General features: G+C 38.1%; 1 protein-coding gene across 16 annotated transcripts in view; it reads left to right on the forward strand.

Moving 5' to 3' along the window:
• Positions 1-22,343, forward strand: part of BAZ2B (bromodomain adjacent to zinc finger domain 2B) — a 242,880-nt gene that overhangs the window by 198,744 nt on the left and 21,793 nt on the right. For 8 of the 16 annotated variants that reach the window (XM_067549392.1, XM_067549391.1, XM_067549399.1 and 5 more), the window contains 11 exons: positions 703-917; positions 3,614-3,688; positions 9,617-9,860; positions 12,512-12,574; positions 14,103-14,247; positions 16,824-17,491; positions 18,062-18,338; positions 18,503-18,658; positions 19,282-19,442; positions 20,529-20,839; positions 21,225-21,360. In XM_067549392.1, the coding sequence (XP_067405493.1) occupies positions 703-917; positions 3,614-3,688; positions 9,617-9,860; positions 12,512-12,574; positions 14,103-14,247; positions 16,824-17,491; positions 18,062-18,338; positions 18,503-18,658; positions 19,282-19,442; positions 20,529-20,839; positions 21,225-21,360 (2,451 nt within the window). The remainder of the gene's footprint in view (positions 1-702; positions 918-3,613; positions 3,689-9,616; positions 9,861-12,511; positions 12,575-14,102; positions 14,248-16,823; positions 17,492-18,061; positions 18,339-18,502; positions 18,659-19,281; positions 19,443-20,528; positions 20,840-21,224; positions 21,361-22,343) is intronic. The other 8 variants (XM_067549402.1, XM_067549405.1, XM_067549404.1 and 5 more) reach the window with 3 other exon arrangements.

The raw sequence follows: 22,343 nt of genomic DNA on the forward strand, positions 1-22,343 counted from the left end.
AAAATCACCTACTGTCTCTTCCTTCAACTTCCCTGGTGGTTCTCCTGTCTTGCTGACCACTTTTTCAGTGTTACCTGTAGTGACTCTTCTTCCTCCTCCCTCTCACCCTTTGCCAGAGATCCCCAGAGATCTGTCTTTGATCCTTTCATTTTCCCTCCCTTCATACATCCCTTCTGTGTGACCTCATCTTCTCCCATGATCTATTGTCACCTCTATGGGCACATCTTTGATTCCTCCTGTTCCTTCTGTCCTCACCTCCATGTTCTGAGCAAATCCTGTTGCTTCTTCCTTCAAAATCTGCCCCTTCCCCTCTAACACCATTGTCAAAATACTGATTAACTTCATGATTCTCTTTTTTTTTTCTTGAACTAATGCAAACTTTTACTGCAGCCCTTTCTAAACGTTCTGAATTGTCTTAGTGAATATCTATTATTTTCTGACAAATACCACATGGCATGTTTGTCTGCTTTTACTTAACTTTAATGTATATTCGTGTTACTTCAATTTTTTGGAAATATACAGTGGATGCATGCATTTTGTTGCACTATACTGTTCAGAATCAGTAATGGACTCAACTTTAATTTTTTTTCTGATTGGACTCCCAAAGTAAAAAATATATATATTTTTAACCATAATGTATTATTGGCTCTATTATAATATTTTATTGTTCTTATATGATTGACAGAAAAGCTTATTTTTTAGGCCAAAACTACTCTTGGGGAACATTTATTGAATGTTGGTGTCAACCGTGACAATGTTTCTGAGATTCTGCAGATTTTTATGGAAGCTCACTGTGGACAAACTCAGCTTACAGAAAGTCTAAAGACCAAAGCTTTCCAGGCACATACTCCAGCTCAGAAAGCATCAGTACTTGCTTTCCTTATTAATGAGTTAGCATGCAGCAAAAGTGTAGTGAGGTAAGATTTTCTAAACCTTTATGCATGCTATACTAATATACCATATAATGAATAATGTATACATCATATTTTGTTATAGTGGGGTCCTTGTAGCCCCTGTTGTAGCTAAGGGTGAGAGCTGATTTCTATGGTTCTGATTTTCTGTATAACTTCCTATTTTCATATACTCACAACTTTCCAAAAGAATTACCTTGGGAAATTTGAGATTTTCCATGGTTGGTCTATGCCCAGAGGGAATGTTTTTTTTCAAGACTTTGAGCAAAATCTCTGCACGTTTTTGAGTTCTGAGAGGGAGTTGATTTTAAAGAAATATTCCCAGTTCCTTTTGGAAATAACTCAAAAAGGACTAAACAGTTAACTTTCCTGTAGCACCCTTGCTTTTTTTCTCTTGGAGAGCTTTTATGCAAATACTTGCCTATGCTTCACCTTCCTTAGCATTTAGATGAATGAGATAATCTGCAGAGATGGTATGGCTGCTTACCACTATAATAATTCAGAATGAGGCTGTTTGTAAGATCACTGCCTCTTTTGTTGCAGAATTTGGAAGGTGTGTAGTGAAAAAGGCAGGGGATTGCAGGAAGAGGAAGGACAGTCCCATGGTTAAAGAAGTTGAATGCTGTCCTGAAGAATTGGAATATATCCCTGTCTCTGCCACAGTGTTCATATGTGATGCTGGACAAGTCACTTAAATCAAAATGTTCACAAATGGCCAGTAATTGTGTGGTGTTCTTTGAGTGCTGGTCCATATACGTATCCACAGTTGGTGAATGCACTTTCCATGTGCACATATCAGAGAATTTTCTAGTCAGTAGTCCCCGTTGGGGAAGTGACCGTTCTGACTGCCTCAAATACCAAGAAAGCTAATGCATTTCCATCATTGTTGGGAATGGAACGTGCCTGTCACAGCCAGATCCATTTGGCTGGTGCTGACTACAGTGCTCAGGAATTTTTTCTAAGTTTTGAGGCACCATCAGTGTCTGACAACCTGGTAGTTTTATGCTGCCTTGAAGCCAGATCAGGAGGGGACCACCTTTGCTTCTTCTCTTTTGAAGGCTTACGGTCCATGTATAACCTCTCTCTATGCCTTCTAGATGAGGAGGCTTCAGATGGTTTTTAAGTCTATGCCTGGAATCTGGGCTTGGAGTCCCGACTAGTTGCCTGCTCCATAAGAAAAGCCCTTACAAGTGGCTCCCTTGTGTGCTGGGTCCACTTCAAGAAGGACCTGCAGAATTCACAGCACTCCTGAGCATTTCCTTCACTGAGGCAAAACAGACATCTTGTGTGTCTGTCATCCACAGACACAACTGCTTTGCAGGATGGGCAGTTTTTGAAGCCCAGGGACTTGGTATTGCCAGCAAACAGAGGGTAGGACACCTCTCCCTATGGCATCTGCCTGCACCTATCTGACTACAATCTCAGCACTAACTAACCAGAAGTCAAAGTTGAGGTAAATCTGAAGAGTTTTGCTCTGACATGCACTACAGATGGTAGAGAAAAAACTGAGACATGGCAGCTCTGCCCTTTATACCCTTTTGGAGCACACGAGGAAGATCTCTGTTGCAGTCTATATGCCAACTACTGCCTGGGTGTCACCAAGTATGGAATATGTATACAGACTAGTGCTCAAAGAAGAAAAAGAGGTTACTTACCTTTACAGTAACTAATGTTCTTTGAGATGTGCATATACATATTCCATAACCCGCCCGCCATGCCTGGTACTTCACAGTTCTGACATCACAGGCTCTCTGAGTAGTGAAGAAATTTGAGGTAGGGTAAGGTGGCTCCTCCCTTTACACCTTGGTGAAATCGAGCACATGCTGCCCCAGTGGGAACTGTTGAGCTATAAAATTCTCCAGCGAGTGCACACTGGATAATTGCCAACTGTGGAATAGATATATGGGCTACACATCTTGAAGAACATCAATTGCAAAAAATGTTACTTACCTTTATTCCTAATTTTCTGGGTGTCCAACGTGAGACACCTAGAGCCAAGTTTGTAAAAGTGCTGATCGCTCATGACTGCAACTAAAAGCGAGTGGAGCTGTGCTTTAACATATAATGCGCTATAAATATGCTAATTATTTTGGAAAATTAGGGCTTTGGCTTCTCAAATTGGGCATCCAAAATTAGTGGGCACTTTTGACCTTAATGTTTCTCTGTCTGTGTCCCATCTGTAGAATGGAGATAACACCTATTCTCACAAGGCTGTTTTGAAGACAAATTCATTAACACTTGTGAAGCACTTAGACACTATGGTTAGTGCATCACAGAAATGCCCAGAAGGACATTAATAATTTTGCATTTGGTATTGGGTTTGAATGGTGTGTGGCAAATAGGGTCTGAGGCTATTGGGGATTAAATTTCTCTCATTTCTTTAAAATCAACTCCCTCATATAACTCAAAAACAGCTGCAGGGATTTTGCTCAGTTTTTAAAAGATTAACCAGTGTGTGCCCATTCCATGTTGCACTGGCAACCTGAATTCTGATATTTCCTAACTTTTCAGTGCTTGCCTTTGCAACCTTCATGTTCTTTTAATGTAGTATTTTTGGATATAATTTTAAAATATATATATATATAAATATATTTATATTTATATATAGTGTGTATGTGTGTGTGTCTCAGACACATATACATGTTCTTTGCTAGTGATATTTCATGAACTATCTAAACACCTTTGTTTTTTGTCTTTGACAGTGAAATTGATAAAAACATTGATTATATGTCAAATTTAAGGAGAGATAAATGGATGGTTGAAGGCAAATTGCGGAAGTAAGTTATATTTCCTTAAATATTTAAAGGTTTAAATTTCTCCTGTAGATTTGTTCCAAAGACAAAAATCAGCTGACTATGTTGTGTAAAAAATCAGTAACTGCATTACTTAATTAAGATGAGATATTAATTTAACATGGCCCAAGGCCGGTATTTTACAATCCTTTAAAGATGCATGAGATTCAGTGGTTAGTATGGCTCAAAATTGGAAGAAAATCAAGTTCATTTTGCATTCTTTGAAAGAAGTAAGCTGTTTCTTATTTGAAGGTTATCGGAGCTGTCAAATTGTTGTTGACATTAGGAGACTGATTGGACCTGCCACATTTCTCAATTTTTATTTTAAATATGCTTATAAAGGACCTGATTGTTGTTACAATGGTCACCCTTAAAAACTTGCCAGTTACTTTGATAACTAAATAATGCTGCCTCACTATTTGCAGTACATCCTTAGTGTTCCTATGAAAGTGTTGGGAATAATGCAAATACTGAGGTAATCTCATTGATTTACCTCAAACAGATTTGGCAAACTTTCAAGGGTAATCACTTAATGTCCCCATGTCTCCCATCCTACAAAACAAAATTCCATACAGCAAACATAATAGCTCCATCTACCAGGAGGCTAGAAGGGAAAGAAACTGTGAATCACATGAGGTGTACATAGCCAGGCTCCACTCCCTTTCCCTTTGTCATCTTTGCCTCTTATCCACGAAGCATTGAATCCTTTCTTGGTCCTTTCCTTCAGTTACTTATGTTTCTAATCCTATTTCTCCCTTTTTTCCCTTTAATGTGTCTCCAAAGGAAGAAAGAAGTAAAGAAGAAGGACAAGAGGGAGATAGCAGGAAAAAACTGACCATTAAAAAGAAATTACAGGGAAAAAATGTAACTGTGGACCCCTCTAATACTGCTGGTTCCCAACTCACAAAGGTGTAATGGCTTTATCTTTTGGGGCAAGCCCAATTGTTTCTCCATCTCATGTGGATCCCAACAGGCCAGTCCTCTCCTGTGGGGATGTAGTTGAAACAGTGCTGCTGAAGCTCTTATGTAGCCAAGAAATTTTAGCTGTCTTCATCTCCTCAGGTTCTCCTCATTCTTATCTCTCTCCCTCCATCAAACTGTAAGTACAAGACTCTGGGACTTAGGGTCCTCCCTTTGTCTTTCCTGATCTTCCCTACCTCTCCCTCCAAAGAGTAAGCACATGGCCCTGAAGAATCCAGGCCCTTCTTCCTTTCTGCACCCATTTCTCTTCAGTAATTCTTGGCTTTTTTTCTTAACTTGGTGTGAGGTTCCAGCTACATCTGCCCCTTCCTTTCGGCAGTAAATATTATAGAATCATAGAAATATAGAACTGGAAGGCACCTCAGTAGGTTTAGTCCACTCCCCTGCACTGAGGCAGAACTAGATATTATCTAGATCATCCCTCACAGGTTTTGTCTAACCTGTTCTTAAAAACCTCCAGTGACGGAGATTCCACAACCTCCCTAAGTAATTTGTTCTTAACTGTAGTTAAATACTGGAAGTCTTTCTAAGGTCTAACCTAAATCTCACTTGATGCAACTTATTCCTATCACTACTTGTCCTGTCATCAGTGATAAGGAGAACAGTTTATCACCTTCCTCTTTATAACAACCTTTTACGTACTGGAAGACTATTATCATGTCCCCCCTGGTTTCAATGATTATGTGGGTGAGTTGAGGCTCTCTATATGTTCAGTAAGGTCTTCTCTCAGGCCATTCCATTTGGTTCATCTTTCTCTTTTTTGGCTTTTCATGTTTGAGATTTCCCACTATTTTTCTACTGCCGTGTATTTGCTGCACTCTCTCCCATGTAGCAGACATGCTTGAGAGAGCTTTCAATGATCAGCTTTAAACAGTACTACCTTTTTATTTATGGTTGTTTGGTGTCCTTTACTGTAACATAATACCTGCTGGGGTTCCTCAGACAGAGCAGGCTGTCCAGTCAGTTTTATATTCTGTCTCCCACCTTCTGTGAGATTCACTGTTCCTGCCAACCCATTTCAAAGCTCAGTCTAACTTCAACAGAGTGATCACAGTGGAACTGCATCGGCTATTGTACAGAGTGCAGGTTGTATGACTACTTGGCTTTTGGCCAAGTGATGTGTGTGTGCTGGGTGCAAATGGTTTGTGGCTTCAGAGCCTAAATGTATCACGTTGGGGTCAGAATTGCTGAACTGGGGGAGTAGAGAGAATTGATTACAGGGGCAACATTAGTGACGTTGTAGAGGGGACCCACCTGAGAATTGAGTACCCTGATCCTGTATATTTCTAATGATAGACTCCTCTATCTCACAGCTCCTGTTGTGACCATTTTGGTGTGTGAGAAATGATTAGCCTCCTTTGTCTTTTGAAAGATGGGTCCCATCTAAGGGAGTGAATTCCTCCGTTACCGTTATGTCCCCTTCTTTCATAACGGGCTTCATTGGCTTCCTCGGTTGGACCTTTATATGGATAATGAGTACATCCAATGTTACATGAGTAAGGATTTAAAAAAAACCCTAAAACAACAGTTCAGAAGAGAGAGAAACCCTCGTGCTAGGGCATGAGCCAACTTTTAACTAATGGAGTTATGAAAAACCATTCCCTTATAGGCAAGTTATTCCTTATTTTCCCATTTCAGGGTTGCTTGTACCTTTCTTTGAACCCTATGTTGTAGTTACTATCTGAGACAGAATAGTGGGCTAGATGGACTGCTGGTCTTTTGTGACAGCTCCTATGTTCATATACTGACCACAGTGAGAAGTCACATTTAATCCCATCTTAATGGCTGTTAGGTATGGGTAGGATCCTAGCCACCAGCTTTGTAAGGACTTTCATCTGACCAGACAGGATAGTGGCTTTTTGTGCTTTCCCTATCACAACTTTTGTCTGGTGATTCTAGATCCATCTTTCAGCCAGTATAGATATTGTAACCTGGGCCAGCTTTATCCGTTATGCCTTGCAGAGTCACCTCCTCAGTAGAAACGTTTAGTGGGGCACAATGTATTAGACAACTCTGCTGTCACTTATATCAGTGGTCAAAGGGACACAAAGAGCATGTGGCTGCCTGCAGGACCAGTGAGTTCATGCTTCTGGGCAGAACACTGAAGTACCTCAGGCAAGGGTTTCAGTCAAATCCTTTAGCTGTGCTGTTGCTGTGGGACACCCACACTAGATTAATTTCCCTTCTGAGAGCTTGTTTACACTGAGCGGCTCCATTGATGCTGCAGCCATCAATGCAGCAGTATTGATTGAGTAGGTCTGATGAAGACACACTCAGTCGATTGCTGAGCGCTTGTCCCGTCAACTCCCGTACTCTACTGGAACGAAAAGCGTAAGCTATGTCGATGGGAGAGCATCTCCCGTCAACATAGTGTAATGAAGACAGCGCAGCTACTCAATGCAAGGTACGTCGACTTCAGTTATGTTACTTAATTATGTAACCTGCATACCTTGCTCTGGTAGTAGAGCACAGTGTAGATAAGCTTACACAGAGGTGTGAGAGAGGTGACCTCAGTTTTAAACCACAACCATGGATCAAGCACATTGTTGTGTTCTTTTGGGACTGAAGGAAGAAATGAAGGCCAACATATTAAAAAAGTACTAGTGATTTGCGGTGTCTTCTTTTTCAGATGCCCAACTTGAAACACTTTTTAGAGGGCATGTGTGCTCTGTACTTGTAAAACCTTTAAGGTACCTCAGGTTGGACATCCAGAATTTAAGGCCTGTTTGAAAACTTAGGCCACAAATACCTATTCCTTTCCCTTGCCTGATTCTATGAATGTTGCAAAGATCAGATCAGATTGGATTCATGTCATTTTCCTAATATAGGTAGGTTGGTACCTAATTGGCCTCATATCTTTGGTTTCCAGCTCCTAAAGACCTTGCATTAGGTCCAAACTGAGGTTCAGCTTGCACAGGATGTCATTCCCTTCATACCTCGTGTATGTTCTTGAAAGTGAAGAGGATTAAAAGGACAGCTTTCTGAGACAGCGCTTTCTCCCCTGATTGGGCTATGTGTCTGGACATTATCAGGAAATTTGTCATCTTCTGTTAAGTTGTACTCTCAGGAAGAGTTCTCATTGATTACTTGTTCCTTACAACATAGTGACTGTGTTTTACCAGGGCTCACAAGGGTCTTGGAGTGCAGAATGCTGCCTTTTGGTCTCAATGGTCCCTTCTTTCATTCTTTTCTCTCCTTTTAATTTTCAATTTTAATTTTCACCTCAGTTTGTGCTCTTCAGAGTTGTATCTCCTAATTTGCTTTCTGCTGAAGTGGTCTTTTTACATGCTCTCTTCTCTTTTACATCCATAGGAGAGTTGCGTTTTGAATTTCTTTACCTGCTGATGCTGCTGGACAAAGTTGTCCTTCAGATTATCTCTGGATTTTTATGCCTAAAATTTTGAATTTAATCTGCCTATTCATTCATCTATGCTTTTGCCTGACAGGTTAACTCTTGTACATAGAAATTTTTCCAGACTAGGTCATGAAGGCTGTAAAATTTTACTTCTCTCAGAAAAAGGATAAAATTTTCCTAATTGCTTTAAGTGATTAAAGATTTTTTAAAAATATGTCCTACCAGGAGGTAGGTAATTTCTCACTATCAGTCTTCTAAAGGCACTATTATCTATTGGGCAGCGAGAACTGAGGCAATGACAATCGATATATTTTGTGTAAGAAAGTCTTCGCTTCAGTCTTTGTCCTTTATTATTGACTAGGTACATCAGCATTCTGGAGGGCTGACCTATTTATCAGTGTTCTCTAGCTGCTGTTTAAGAAGCCACCTACTTTCACACTTCTCATCATAGCCACTTGCTGTATGGAATGTTGTTTTGTAGAATGGAAGAAGTGGGGAAGTGTACGACAAGGAAAAATTACTTGCTGGTAATTGTGTTTGTCGCAATCCTTCCACTTTTCCCATCCTCACTCCCTCCCCTCTTTTCTCAGAAAACATTTGCCTTTTCTATACATTTTTATATCTACTCTAGATCAGTTATATTTTTGGCCTGCTTTTTAAATGACTGGTTGAGCCTGGTTATATATACCTCCTATGATTCAGTGTGTTTGCCTGCTAGCTTCCTGGTAGGTAGAACTGTAACATTTGGTCTATGGAATCTTGTTTTGTAGGATTTTGTAGAAGAGGAAGGTCTACAACAATCATATATACTTGTAAGTAAGTTTCTCTTTTGTTTCTTAAAATTAACACTTCTGTTAATCTCTTTGTTAATTTAGCTAGTTACGATTTCTTAGAGTATTGTTTCCAGAATGTGAAAATACCAGCAAAGTCATAATGACTAATAGAAACATTTTGTAAAAGAGACTATAAATACACTTAAGAAAGTTCTGATTTAAAAAAATACAGCTCAAGAGTCAAGTTTACTATCACCTTGCTGGTATTAAGATTAGTTCAGCAAAATGATGATCTTTTTCTGTTGTTTTTTTTTAATTATCAGTTCACAGCTTTCCAAGACACACATGTTTAACAGTGGCCTTTTAAAATGTGGGGGTAAAATGCAAATTTCAGCGGGTGCAGTGCAAAAGAAAAGGGGAGAAGTTAATAAATTAATAGAGGAAGAACGCTGAAATGGGCTCTTTTTTCTAGCTTACAAGGCTGGCTATTTAAAATTCCTCTTGTCCTGCATGTCTTTTATACAGGAGCTCAGTGTTGTTCAGTAGAATTTTCCCTGCAGGTAGGAAATCCAGTGCAGAACTGAATACATTTTGAAAGGCCAGAATTCTGTATGAAGTGTACTATAATGTGAATTTCTCATGTCAGTCACTGGTAGCAAACAGTGAGATAGCAGAAGATTGCTGTAGGACAACAGTAAATTTGAGTCTAAAATGAGTGATGCCCCTTGGAATGAAGTACAGTGTTGTTTATGTATATGCTACAACTGCAGTCAGTAATACCACTTGCAAATCATGTGTTCAAAGGCTTAGAATCATTCATGCCAAGAAAACTGGCAAGAGAGATACTACAGTGGGTGGTGATATAGGAGAAGAACAGCATTCATTGGGTACGCCCACTCCAGGCCGCAAACGGAGACGAAAGGGAGGAGACAGTGATTATGATGATGACGACGATGATGATAGTGATGATCAAGCAGATGAAGATGATGAGGATGAAGAGGACAAAGATGACAAAAAGGGAAAGAAGGCAGAAGTTTGTGAAGATGAAGTAGGGAATATTAATTTCTCAAATAATTCATTCTTTTACGTTTGAAAAAAAGTGTTTTCCACTCCTTTATATGATAAATTAGAAGACATTTGTCCAAAATCACGTAAAAAGGAAAAAATCATAAGTGAGTGTATGTGTCAGATTTTTTTCAAATTGTTTGATATCTTAAGTTCTCTGGTAGGCTTTCCTTTATTCTTTAGTTAAAGTAGCCAGATGTCTTTGGTTTATTTTTTGTTTGTGTGTTTTGGCTTAATCCTGATTTTCTCAATTCTCTCTGGACTGCCTTCCTATTATCTGATGTAGACTCTTCAAAGAGGAAAAGACTACATCAGATCCAGGGAACTAAATATTTTTTTAGCAAATAAGCATGAAAGTAGCATTTGGAGAGTGGAGCAGGGGATGTGTTAATTATCAGGATAGCTTCAATTTAGTCAGTAGTACAAAGAAAAATGATCGTAAATAATATCCACTATGAAACTGAGGTGTCAGGTGTGACTACAGGTGAAAGAAGGGATGGGTTGTTCGTGGGCTTCAACTGAAACTGTGTATGTACATGTATTTTTAAAGTTAAAGAATAATTGCAGTTTGCTGGGATATTTGACCTTTAAGTCCAGGTTCATGAGGGTGGGGGGGTCTTTTCCTGTTCCACAGAACTTGATCATCAACATCTTTATAAGACACAAGGCGGGTCATTAAGAATATTTATTAGCTTGTTAAACTGAACTGCCTTCGTTACAGTCAAACTGAGCTTTTTATAGAAATTCCACAGAATCTTATAAACTACATCAGACAAGTCCAACAGTGTGGTCTGGTGGATGAAGCCTGAGTAAAGAGACAAAAAATTGCTAAATTCTAATCCCGTCTTTTGCTCTAGTTTACTGTATGGCCTCCAGCAAGTCGCATCACTTTTCTTTCTGTCATTTTACCAATCTGTAAAATAAGGTGGTCATATTTTTTTTACCTACAATACCTTATTGTTGTGTTGTGAGGATGATTAATGTTTGCACAGTGCTTTATATGCAAACTAGTTGTTGCACTCAAATCCATACAAATACCTTTGATTAGAAACTAAACATCAGCTGTAGGAACTCTCCTCCTGGCCACAATTCTGTATTTCTTCTGTATGAATTTACAGTTATCCCTTCCTGCTGACTTCCTGTACTTGTGAATAAATATAGGAAATACTGCCTGAAAACCTTTGCATGTGAATGGACCAATAAGGAAAAAGTGAATGTTTAGAAATGTAATTCCCTTGAAAATACAAAATACTTTACAGATAGCATGGAAAAAAGGATAGCAGACAATAATGTTTAAGCAGGAAGACTTACTTCATAAAGTCTTATCTGTGAAGATTGGAAGGCTCCATGGACCTGTGTCTTCTTTAAGTCACAGCCATATCAATCAATTATACAGACTTCTAATATCAAAGGTGAACTTGAATGCAAATTTGAGTTTTCCCTAAAACTTTGTTAAATACCACAGTGACCAGGCTGGGTACAAGGAGGGGACATTTGATACAGAAATAACTTTTAACTAACTTTTTCTAATTGTTTTTTAACTGTGTGAAAAAGGCTTGATGCTTTCTGGTTTGCTGAAGGTAGCCCAGAATGTGACAGTATAAATACAGAAAGTCCCATTGCAGCCCATTGTATGTGTGATGTTTCAGAATGCTGCATTTTGTGAGCCAAAAAGTACAAAAAAGAATTTCACAGAATGTTAGAACAATTTTTTGTAAAGGTTAGGGAAATCTTATTTCTCTGTGGAATGCCACTCTCCCCCGAACCACCCGTCCTTGGTTATTGTTGGAATGTAACATACATTTCTGGGTTTAACTCCAGTTTCAGTTTTGCATTTCAGTTCACCTTTAAAGTATATGTAGTTCTAATTTCAGCTGTTCACACAAAGAATCACACAGGGAAGGTGTAATTGAGACCTCCCAAGAATTTTATAGAACTCTCTTGGAACCATACTGTAGTTTTCCAAGGGCACACTGAATTGAATTAAAATTTTTAGGGAAATTATTCTTATTTTTAGCTATAGTTTCATCAAGGAGAATTAGAAAACTATAAGCTTTAATAGGACTTTCTTTAAAAATCATTAAGACCAGTACTAGTGTTTCTCATACCAGTTTTTGTCACTTAAAGTGGCTTTGCTTTTAATGTTAAAATAAGATTCCAAATTCTGTCTCCAAAGACTCATCTGACAGATTCCATTATTTAATATGAGAAAAACACTTAAAATGAATGTAAAAGAACACACAACTTTATGAAACCTAATAAACTAAATTATAGTTTTAAGTGTGCACCTGCGAGATAAATTGTTTCTTCCAGTAAAAGGACAAAGTTGACTGGCCACCCACTCTCCCCATACATACATACATGTCTAGGATTGTTGGTGAAAGATTATTTAGAAGACCCTGTAGAAGTAAAGATATATTTTGCATAGTCAGATATGTTCCACAAAAAGTTTCAACTTCTGCACACAACTCCCACTGAAGTCAATGGGAGTTGCTTCCATGTCTTAGAATTTGCCACACAGATTTGACAAGACATATTGTTATGTGAAGCTCTTCTACTATAGCGTTAGTAGGATGTAATAGCATTACATTGTCCTGAAATAAACTATCATGACAGTGTATTTGTTGGGTGTAGGATGACGGGGACCAGGCAGCAAGTGTTGAAGAATTAGAGAAACAGATTGAAAAACTGACTAAGGTAAGAGATTTCCATTCATTTTAGTGTGTGTCTTATCTGTTTTTCCTGTCTCTGCCACTAGCACTTTCTCTGCATGGGTTTCTTTCTCAGGACAGAAGAAGACACAGATCCCATCTTATCTTCCCATTGTCGCCTTTCCTCCCATTTTCCATGCACTTGGTTGATCCCCAACACTCACATATTTCCTCAATTCCCTGATCTTCTCCCCAGTGCTTTTACTTCCAGTTAATTGTTGACAACTTACCTAAATTACCAGGGCTGGCCATTTGATCACCTGTTCAGTGACAGCCCTGGGCAGACAGCTGCTCCAGCACTGACCCAGAAGTCACGGAGGTCCTGGAAAGTCACAGAATCTGTGATCTCCATGACCTCTGTGATCAAATCTTATCCTTAACTAATAGGGTGTTAAAAGCACTGTGATGTTATAGAGAAAGGAAAGATGAGACCAAAGAAGACTCAACTAGAGGTGACATGCACTTAAGATAATAGCACAAAGAAATTTTGCAAGAAAACTCCACAATATCAGTCCCTTTATAAATTTGTAGGATTTATAGGGTACTTTTTGGTGAGGATGATAAGGCAAATTTGTTCTGAGCCTTACAATGGTGAAGACCGTTCCTGAATTCCAAAATAGATAGATGCCTAGAGTATGGCCCAAAACTGCATAGACTTGAATAGTTGCTTATTCAGTTTCTGAAGAGTTGTGTGTGTTTTTGAGTCATACAGTAGAATAAGGTATCTAGAAGTCGGTATAGGAAGGGAAACAGGTTAGTAGATGAGAATGGAATGGGAAAAATTTAACTAATTGGGACACTTTTGCTCTTATTTAATAGCTTATCTATTTTTTTAGAGAGAGTTCATCCTTCTAAGCTTTGTCACTGGTTTGTCTACTCCTTCCAGTCGCAATAAACTAGCAGTTCTGGATTTACACACTGCTTCCGAGTGCCAGAGCAGAGCAAGGAGTGGGTAAACTAACTGAAATTCCTGTTAGATTCTTCCGCTCCCCCCAAACAGTACTTTCTGTGTTTGAATACAGGCTTTATCTTCAGATATTACTGAACTCATTTTTCTAAGCCAGTTGAAATAGTCCTTAGTTTCTCATCAGGATCTACAGAATCTATCACTGCTCTGACTAGCTTCAGTGCTCCGTACACTATTTTCTGTCCTGCATAATTGAGAGGATTTCGGCTGTTCTAGTAGTGCAATGAAATTATGAATTCTATTGTTCCCTGAATGTTGGTATTAAAATACAGACTGTAGAATGCATCCTTACAGTAAAAGTGCTAAATTTGGGATGCCTCAAAGAGTGACTGAACAGATTATTTAAGGACAATTTGGCTTTTTAGATAAAATACATTTGTGTGAAATATCCCAAGTAAAGCTTTTGGAGAACAGTATGATCATGTGGCCATTGAGCTGCCATTTGGCCTTGCCCAAACTATACTGTAACAATTGATTTTTCTTCCCCACAGAATTAAAATACCTCTCTCCCAACCCTCCCCCCTGTTTTTTTTTTTTTTTTAAACAGCAACAAAGCCAGTACAGAAAGAAGTTATTTGAAGCCTCTCACTCTTTACGGTCAATGATGTTTGGTCAGGACCGTTACAGACGTCGGTACTGGATTCTACCCCAGTGTGGGGGTATTTTTGTGGAAGGCATGGAAAGTGGTGAGGGTAAGTACCATAAAAAAGTAATCCTAGAAATTGCCGTACAAGAGCATACCCCCTGTGCATCTAGTCTGTGATCTGTGTCTTCAACAGTGGCCTGTTACCTTCAGAAGAAGGCTAAAAACTAACTCGCAATAGCCTTAGTTATTTGTGCAGTACTCTTTTTGCTTTTTTTAAAATAACCTCAAGCTTAGATACTTGTGAATTTTAGAATTCACTCATTAAAATTCTTAGATATAGCGTCATTCCATGATTTTGGTCCCAGAACAGAACCATTTTTCAGTTCTAGTTTGGATGCAGCCAAAACCTGCCATTTTCACAAGGTTTTGGCCCAAGATGGCAAAAATCTCCCAAGAACTTCTGACCTCAGAAGATGCGTCCCCTAAGATTTCAGCACGGTCTAAGTGAAACCTGAGCCCTGATTTGACCTCACACTTGAACCACAAGGCCTCACCTAAACCTAATTATGATCCCAAAGACAGCTTGCTAATATTGTGTGTGCTCTGAAGGGACTTCCTTCCACTATCCCCTCGTTATGTTATGCTCTGTATTAGAAACTGCTGTGCAAACACCAAAAGTTGTATGGAAACCGAAGTTGATTATCAAATACTGTAGAGCTTGTGTTCCTTTTCCCATTTTCCAAAATGTCTTACCTATTGTACTATAATAATATTCCATATAGTGTATTTCATCCTAGAGGATCCCAAAGCACTTTACAAATTGCATAGAGAACCACTGAAAGAGAGCTACATCTCTGGAGGTGCTTACCAAACAGTGCACAGAAATTTTGGCCAAAAACTCCAGGACAGACACATATGCTTGTAAATAGTATAGAGGGATTGTTGAGGTCCATGCAGATCAACAGGACTTACGTTTTAAGGTCTCGTCTTCAAGATGTCTCCTCACCCAATTCACCCGCTTTTCAGTAAATTGGATAGTAGTCAGTTTATCATGCATAAAGGATGAAGATCTGAGTTGACCCTGCTGAGTTTTGAAACCTATGGTTCCTGGGTCTAGGAAACTTGATACATAGACCACTAAGCCATCTGCCCAGTTATCAAACATTCCTCCATCTAAAACTTTTACCTGTATAATTCCGAAATATTTTTCTTCTTGTCAGGCCCATTTTGGGTCTTTTGGTGAAATCAACATTATTGGTACTCAGATACATTATTACGGTCGTGGGTGCATTAAAAATTCAGAAAGAGAGATGCAAAATTATAGCAGTGCATTTTTCTTGCTATTGTGCTTTTTTCCTTGTTGAAATTATTCTGGTTCTGCAGAATGTACAAGCAACCCCTGCAGACGTTACCAGTCATAGACCATAAACAAGCCTCTATTTAACTGTAATTATGCAGCTTCACTAACTGATGCAGAAAGTAAGCAAACAAATGGCTGCCACGCGGAGTGCTTTCCCTTCTCTTTCCTCCCTGTTCTCTGCCATCCCCCCCCTTTTGTTCTTTTTGAAGATTCTTATTAATGCTTATTGACACACATTAATAAGGGTGAAGGAAGACGGAGAGGATTGAAGGGAGAATGGGAGAGATGAGAGAACAGAACAATTTTTTCTCATTAATAAAAGATGGTCCTTCCCCACCTCAAAGATATTCAGGTTGACATGGACTCTGAACTTTAGTATTTTGTATTTTAAATTGTTTAGTTATTTAAACTATTCTATCTATCTGTCTACTTAGCTATCTGTAGATCCCAATTATTACATTGCAGAGGTTCTTCAAATAGTTCATTTCAGATAAGGAGTAAAAGTAGCCTCTAGTATTTGGTAATTAAAATTCACAATCCACCCAATTAATTTTTTTAATTTAAAGTGAGGAAATGTCCTATTTCCATCTTTGGGAGACATCCAATCTGAAATTGTTGTGGGCTTTGGAGTTTTTTTGGGCCTTCATTCTTATTTTTTCTCCATTGTATGGCTCTGAGTTTGCGGAACAGCCTATGAATTTAAAAGAAAAAAAAATCCTATTCTCTTGGTGTAAATGTGAAACTTCTTGGTAATTCTGTAGTCAATGGTAAATTTTAAAAACACAAAGCTACAAAAATCTTGCCCCTCTCAAAGAAATTAGAACTGACAAACTGCTCCAGAATTCCATTGGTTCTGTACGCAAGTTAAATGAATCACTTAGGAATTTCTGGGACAAAATCCTGGCCGTGTCGAAGTCAATAGGAGTTTTGTTACTGACTTCAGTGGGGCCAGTTTTTCATCATGGTGCATAGAAAAGTTTTTAAATCTGTTTTAAATTTGGTGAGGGAAAGAAATGCAATGCAATTTACGATACTATGAGAAGGGTCTTTGAGTGTGTCTGTTATAAACCTTTTTCCAAGCTGTTTTGAGTTGGCTGTGAAATTTCTTCCACATGGAGGTACAGTATAAAGTATATTTGAGTGTTTGTATGTCCTTTTACAAAATGTTTTAGAGAGCTTCGAGGCAATTTCATAAAGTACACGGGTCTATAGTATGTGGAAAGTGACTGAAGATGTTATTCTTTATATAAAACATGATTACAGGAATGGTCTGTTAGATGGTTCTTCTGTGATATTTTGTTTACAGTTTTTCAATTTTTCAGGTTTAGAAGAAATTGCAAAAGAAAAAGATAAGTTAAAAAAAGCAGAAAGTATACATATCAAAGAAGAGATGTTTGAGGCCTCAGAAGAAAAATTAAACTGTTTAAAGACAAGTCACTGTGAGCAGAAAGAAGATCTTAAAGAAAAGGATAACACTAATTTGTTTCTACAGAAGCCTGGCTCTTTTTCAAAGCTAAGCAAACTGTTGGAGGTAGCAAAGATGCCTCCAGAATCTGACATTATGTCCCAAAAACCCAATGGCAGTGCAGCAAACGGGTGCACATTATCTTATCAAAATAACTCCAAAAACTCTCTCTGCAGCCTTCAGCCCACTGTATCACAAAGCAGCTCTGAAAAGTCAGATTCTAATAATCTTTTTAATCCCATTGCAAGTGGGCCAGGGAAGTTTTACAATTCTCCATTAATTCCAAATGACCAGTTGTTAAAGACTCTTACAGAAAAGAGCAGACAGTGGTTCAGCCTTTTACCAAGAATACCATGTGATGATACGTCAGTTACCCTTTCAGATACACCAGCTGCTTCCTCTTCACTAACTCTGCATTCAAATCCTCCCTCAAAATCACTTTCGCCAGTCCCATCTCCTCATATCACTTCAGCCTCTCCACAGAGTCCTATGGGAATAAGTCCTTTTGCATTATCGTCACTTCAGGTTGGTACTTAATTACAATCTAAGGTGCTTGATGTTGCAGTCCTTACTCAGACAAAATTCCCCATGGAGCTGATCATACAGTTGAAATTGTATCTTTGTTCCTTGTATTTTTTAAAAAACTATTGTGAAATGTAGCTCATTCTTAGAAATGTTTTTATGCTGCTGAGTACTATTGGATAAAAAGATTTAGATTGGTAGATTAGTAGGCAAACAGAGATTTTTAAATTAACAATTTGTGTGGTTTTGTGCGTAATGTTTTAAATCATTTGTATTTGTATAAAGAAGTTGGCAATTGATAAATGGAATGAAAAAAGATAAATACAAATAATAATTTTCAGAAATGTGATGATCGGAAGCAACAGTTTTCTAAACATTCACCATATACAATTAAAGGTTACTAACTATTTGTGTGATTTGTCATCTTAGATTTTTAAACTCTTCAAGGTAGGGATCAAGGCTTTTTTTGTGTTTTTTAATCATGCCTAACAAAGGCTCATTAATCCTAATCCAGGTTTCTGGGTGCTTCACAATAGAAGTAATAGTAATGTTTTAAAAATATTTTTGATACAGCAGATGAAGACTGGATTACCTATAATGGGACTTCAATTTTGTGGATGGCCTACAGGAGTTCTTACGTCAAACCTTCCATTTTCATCTCCGTTACCTACTGTTGGATCAGGGTTAGGATTGTCAGAAGGAAATGGTAATTCATTCTTGACACCCAATGTTCCTACAAGTAAAAGTGAATCACCAGTGCCACAAACTGAAAAAACAGCTTCTGCTCCCTCTACAGGAGTTGAAGTAGCCAAGCCAGTAGATTATCCTAGCCCAAAACCCATACCAGAAGGTAAGGATAATCAAGTAATGTGTCAGAACTATCTAAATGTTGAGTTCCTCTAATGCTGCACTGTCAGAACATTTGTTTGCATGATTTCTTGAACTAAATCTGATTGTAATAGTGCTTCATGTTTAAAATGTTTGTAAAAGATTTACAAATTTATCTTGATTCAGAAATGCAGTTTGGCTGGTGGAGAATTATTGACCCAGAGGACCTAAAAGCTTTGCTTAAAGTACTACATCTCAGGGGAATAAGAGAGAAGGCCTTACAGAAGCAAATACAGAAACACATGGATTACATTACTCTGGCCTGCATCAAGAATAAAGATGGTATATAACAGATACAAATGTTTGATTGGCATAAGAATAATAAATGGAGTTGAATCAGAGGTACATTTGGATCCAGATTACAGATTCTCAGACACTCGCTGTGAGCTTTTAGTTCAAGTCAGTATCTGATGATTAGTTCACTTAGCTAAGTGTGTTTTTTTTTTTTGTTTTGTTTTGTTTGTTTGTTTTTTGTTTTCCATGAAAAAAGGATATTGGCTTCAACACAGAACTTGCAGCCAGGGATGAGGGGGTCTAATATGTCTTTAAGACACCTCTTGATACTGGTTGCTCTGACAGCTGGAGAGCCCCCATCATAATATAGATAGCCCTGGGGACCTGACTGAGCTGTGGTAATCTTTCCAGCCTGCCTGGAATCTTAACAGTACTACATACTATGGTGCACACTCGACATGCCCCTACACCAGAAATTGCAATTCTTTAAAAGAGTACGTATGACATGATCAATGCAAAATTAAGTGTTCACATAAGATGTATTAAGAGTAAGTTCATATAATGACTATTAAACACTTTTTTGAACTAACAAAGAATTTTTTTGAGTTTTCAAAAATCAATTACAATATTAATTGAAACAAAATTAATATAATTTTGATTCCTAAATACAGTTGCAATTATTGAAATAAATGAAAATGAAGAAAACCAGATAACTCGAGATGCTGTGGAGAACTGGTCAGTAGAAGAGCAAGCAATGGAGATGGATCTGGCTATTCTTCAGCAGGTGGAAGACCTAGAACGGAGAGTTGCATCAGCTAGTTTGCAAGTTAAGGTAAAACTGCCTTTCAATAAAATCTCTCTCAAAAAATGTCCTCATTAAAGTAATAAGAATTTAAAACTGATATTTGCAGTTCTTTTGCTGCTAGGGATAACTGCCTTCTCATTAATTTTATAATCCACAAATGAAACAAATCCATATAAGTTCACTATATAGCACAGAAGCTGGAATGATTTCTGCCTTTCTCTTCCTATTTCAAACATAAAAGGAACAGTAGATTATATTATTATTTTTATTACAGTTAAACCTTTGGATAAAGACCCTCAGAGTGGCAGCCCCCAGAATATTCACTTACAGCACACAGAGCCCTGTGCCTTTCAGTATGGTGGGAATCATGCCATTTTTGGTGACGACCTGTTTTTAACTGCAAAGATTTGATGGGTATGGGCTAGCCTAGCCATTTAGCTGTAGCACTTTGTGCCGCCATTGTGTGTGCCTGTGTGGTTTGTTGTTGTTCTTTAAAATAAATAAAAGAGCATTTCAACTTTTGTTTTGGGGATGTTGGAATCATGGAATACACACTATGCATATGAGGAATTACGTACCACATGGATTGAGAGCTTGAAGTAGCTCAGGACTTTCTGGTCACCATTACAATCATGGTGTTATCCATAATGATTGTAGGCCCAGCTCATATGTCTGGCTGTGATCTGGCTCTGGTATTTGGGCTGGAGTAGATTGGAGAGTAGGATGTTATTTCCATGTCATGGGTTGCTCATTGCCTCCTGTGGTTTGAGGTCTGGGACCTGTCAGAGTCTTTCCTGTCAGTATGAGAAATCTGTTTTGATGGTCTGCCCTCAGAGACTAATGGAACTTAATGCTTCCAGAGGGCTTTGAGGGAGAATGTTATTGCTGAGAGATCAGTCTGCTGATGTTTTAATTTATGCTTATATTTTGGGATTTATTATTTTAATTATCTGAGTAGTTGGGGAAAAACAGGCTAACAAGTAATTACCAATTACTGACATCTGCTGAAGACTACCTGAATTTTTTAGGTTAATACAATACAAAATTCCATTATTCACATACTTATCCAGTTACAGCAACAAACATATATGCAAACCTCTATATTAAATATAGGGCTGGATGTGTCCCGAGCCTGCATCGGAGAGGGAAGACCTGGTATATTATGAACATAAGTCAATTACTAAATTGTACAAGAAACATGATGGAGAATGTGCTGGAGGAGAAGAAAGCAATACCAGTGCTCTAGAGCGGAAGAGTGACAACCCTCTAGATATAGCTGTAACCAGGCTTGCTGACTTGGAGCGGAACATAGAGCGAAGGTATCTGAAGAGCCCCTTAAGTACCACCATTCAGATCAAACTGGATAATGTGGGCACAGTTACTGTCCCTGCTCCTGCACCATCCATTAGTGGTGATGGTGACGGGTAGGTTATTGAGATTAACTTGAAAAATTATTGTGCTTCTTTGCTAATTGGAGCCTATTTTCTATTGCCTGTTATCTATGTATCTTCTTGTATGTCTGTGATCCATATGGATCATGTTATTCTGCATGGTGCTTTGTAAAGATTTTTTTGTTATGTATGTTGATAATCCCTGCAAAGTTATCTTACATTTAACTGGTTGTGACTAAGCTTTGAGGCACGTAGCCACAGTCTGTGCACTACATCAAATTTAGTTGCTTAAACCTTATACTTATTGGCTGTGTACGTTTTGTCATTGCTTGGCTTTCAATGTGATAATGATTGTTCCACGTTCAGAGATCAGCAAACATGGATGTGACCTACTTAATTTCTCTGTATTTCAATGCAGAATTGAAGAGGATATTGCTCCAGGCCTCAGGGTATGGAGAAGGGCATTGTCAGAAGCTCGCAGTGCTGCACAGGTAGCTCTGTGCATTCAGCAGTTACAGAAATCAATAGCATGGGAAAAATCTATTATGAAAGTTGTAAGTGTTTTTCATTTATGAAATACTGGAACTAAACTAATTTGCTGTATCCTATTTTCCCACTTTAAGCACTTGGGTACTGTGATTAATAATGTATCTCTTACTGCTTCTAAAACATACATTAAACTGTACTTAGTGCGCTTCTTAACATAAATCATACAGGTTTCCCTTTTGCCAAATTCAGCATTGTGAAATTTCCTATCATGGAAAGGCCTTCTACCGGTTGCTTTAATTTCAGTTACTCTTTAAAATTAACACTTAGACATTTCTGTGCCTCTTTGATGGAGAATGCCATATTACTGAAAATTACTGACCTCATCTGTGATGTTAGCTTCATAAAGACTCAGTGTCACATACTGTAATTAAAGGCTTGATTTTTCAGAAAGTTGAGATGCTACAAAATGTGTGTGGCTTCTTTGCATGCCCACTTATCATGACTGAAAATGCAAACTGGGCAAAGATATAAGCTAGTGGGCTGAAATGTCCATCTCCTCATACACTTCCCATTGAACAAGTAGAGCTGTGTTAACTGCAGATACAAAAAAGTCATGCAAATGCATGTATAAAAATTTGCATGGACCTTTAACCCTCAAATTTCTGAAAATTAAGTTTTATAACTGCTATAACAATCATCAAAGGAAGAATTTTAACAGTTAAGTGTTTAATGTTGAAGTATTAAGTTGTAAAGATCTTCATCCAATTATTGGACTGTTAAAACTAGCTCAAAATTGCGTTATGACCTCACATTGCGCTCCAGTATTTTTTTTAAATTCAGAATTTCCTCTTCCTTTTTCAAATTGAACTTTTTTTTTAGTATTTTCTACTCATATTTTTTTGTACTTAAAGGCTTTGAACTAGAGAAAACAAGGCAAATGAATAGTCTAAAACAGCCATCATCTTAGAGTCTTTCCTCTATATTCATCAGAACAGTATCTGTTAGTGGATTTAGAAATGGCAACAAGCAGCTGAAGTTAGTAGGAGTT

Source organism: Emydura macquarii, unplaced genomic scaffold, assembly GCF_026122565.2.
Source record: "Emydura macquarii macquarii isolate MOO-44397 ecotype Brisbane River unplaced genomic scaffold, CSIRO-AGI_Emac_v2 contig_1253, whole genome shotgun sequence".
Classification (NCBI taxonomy): Eukaryota; Metazoa; Chordata; order Testudines; family Chelidae; genus Emydura; species Emydura macquarii.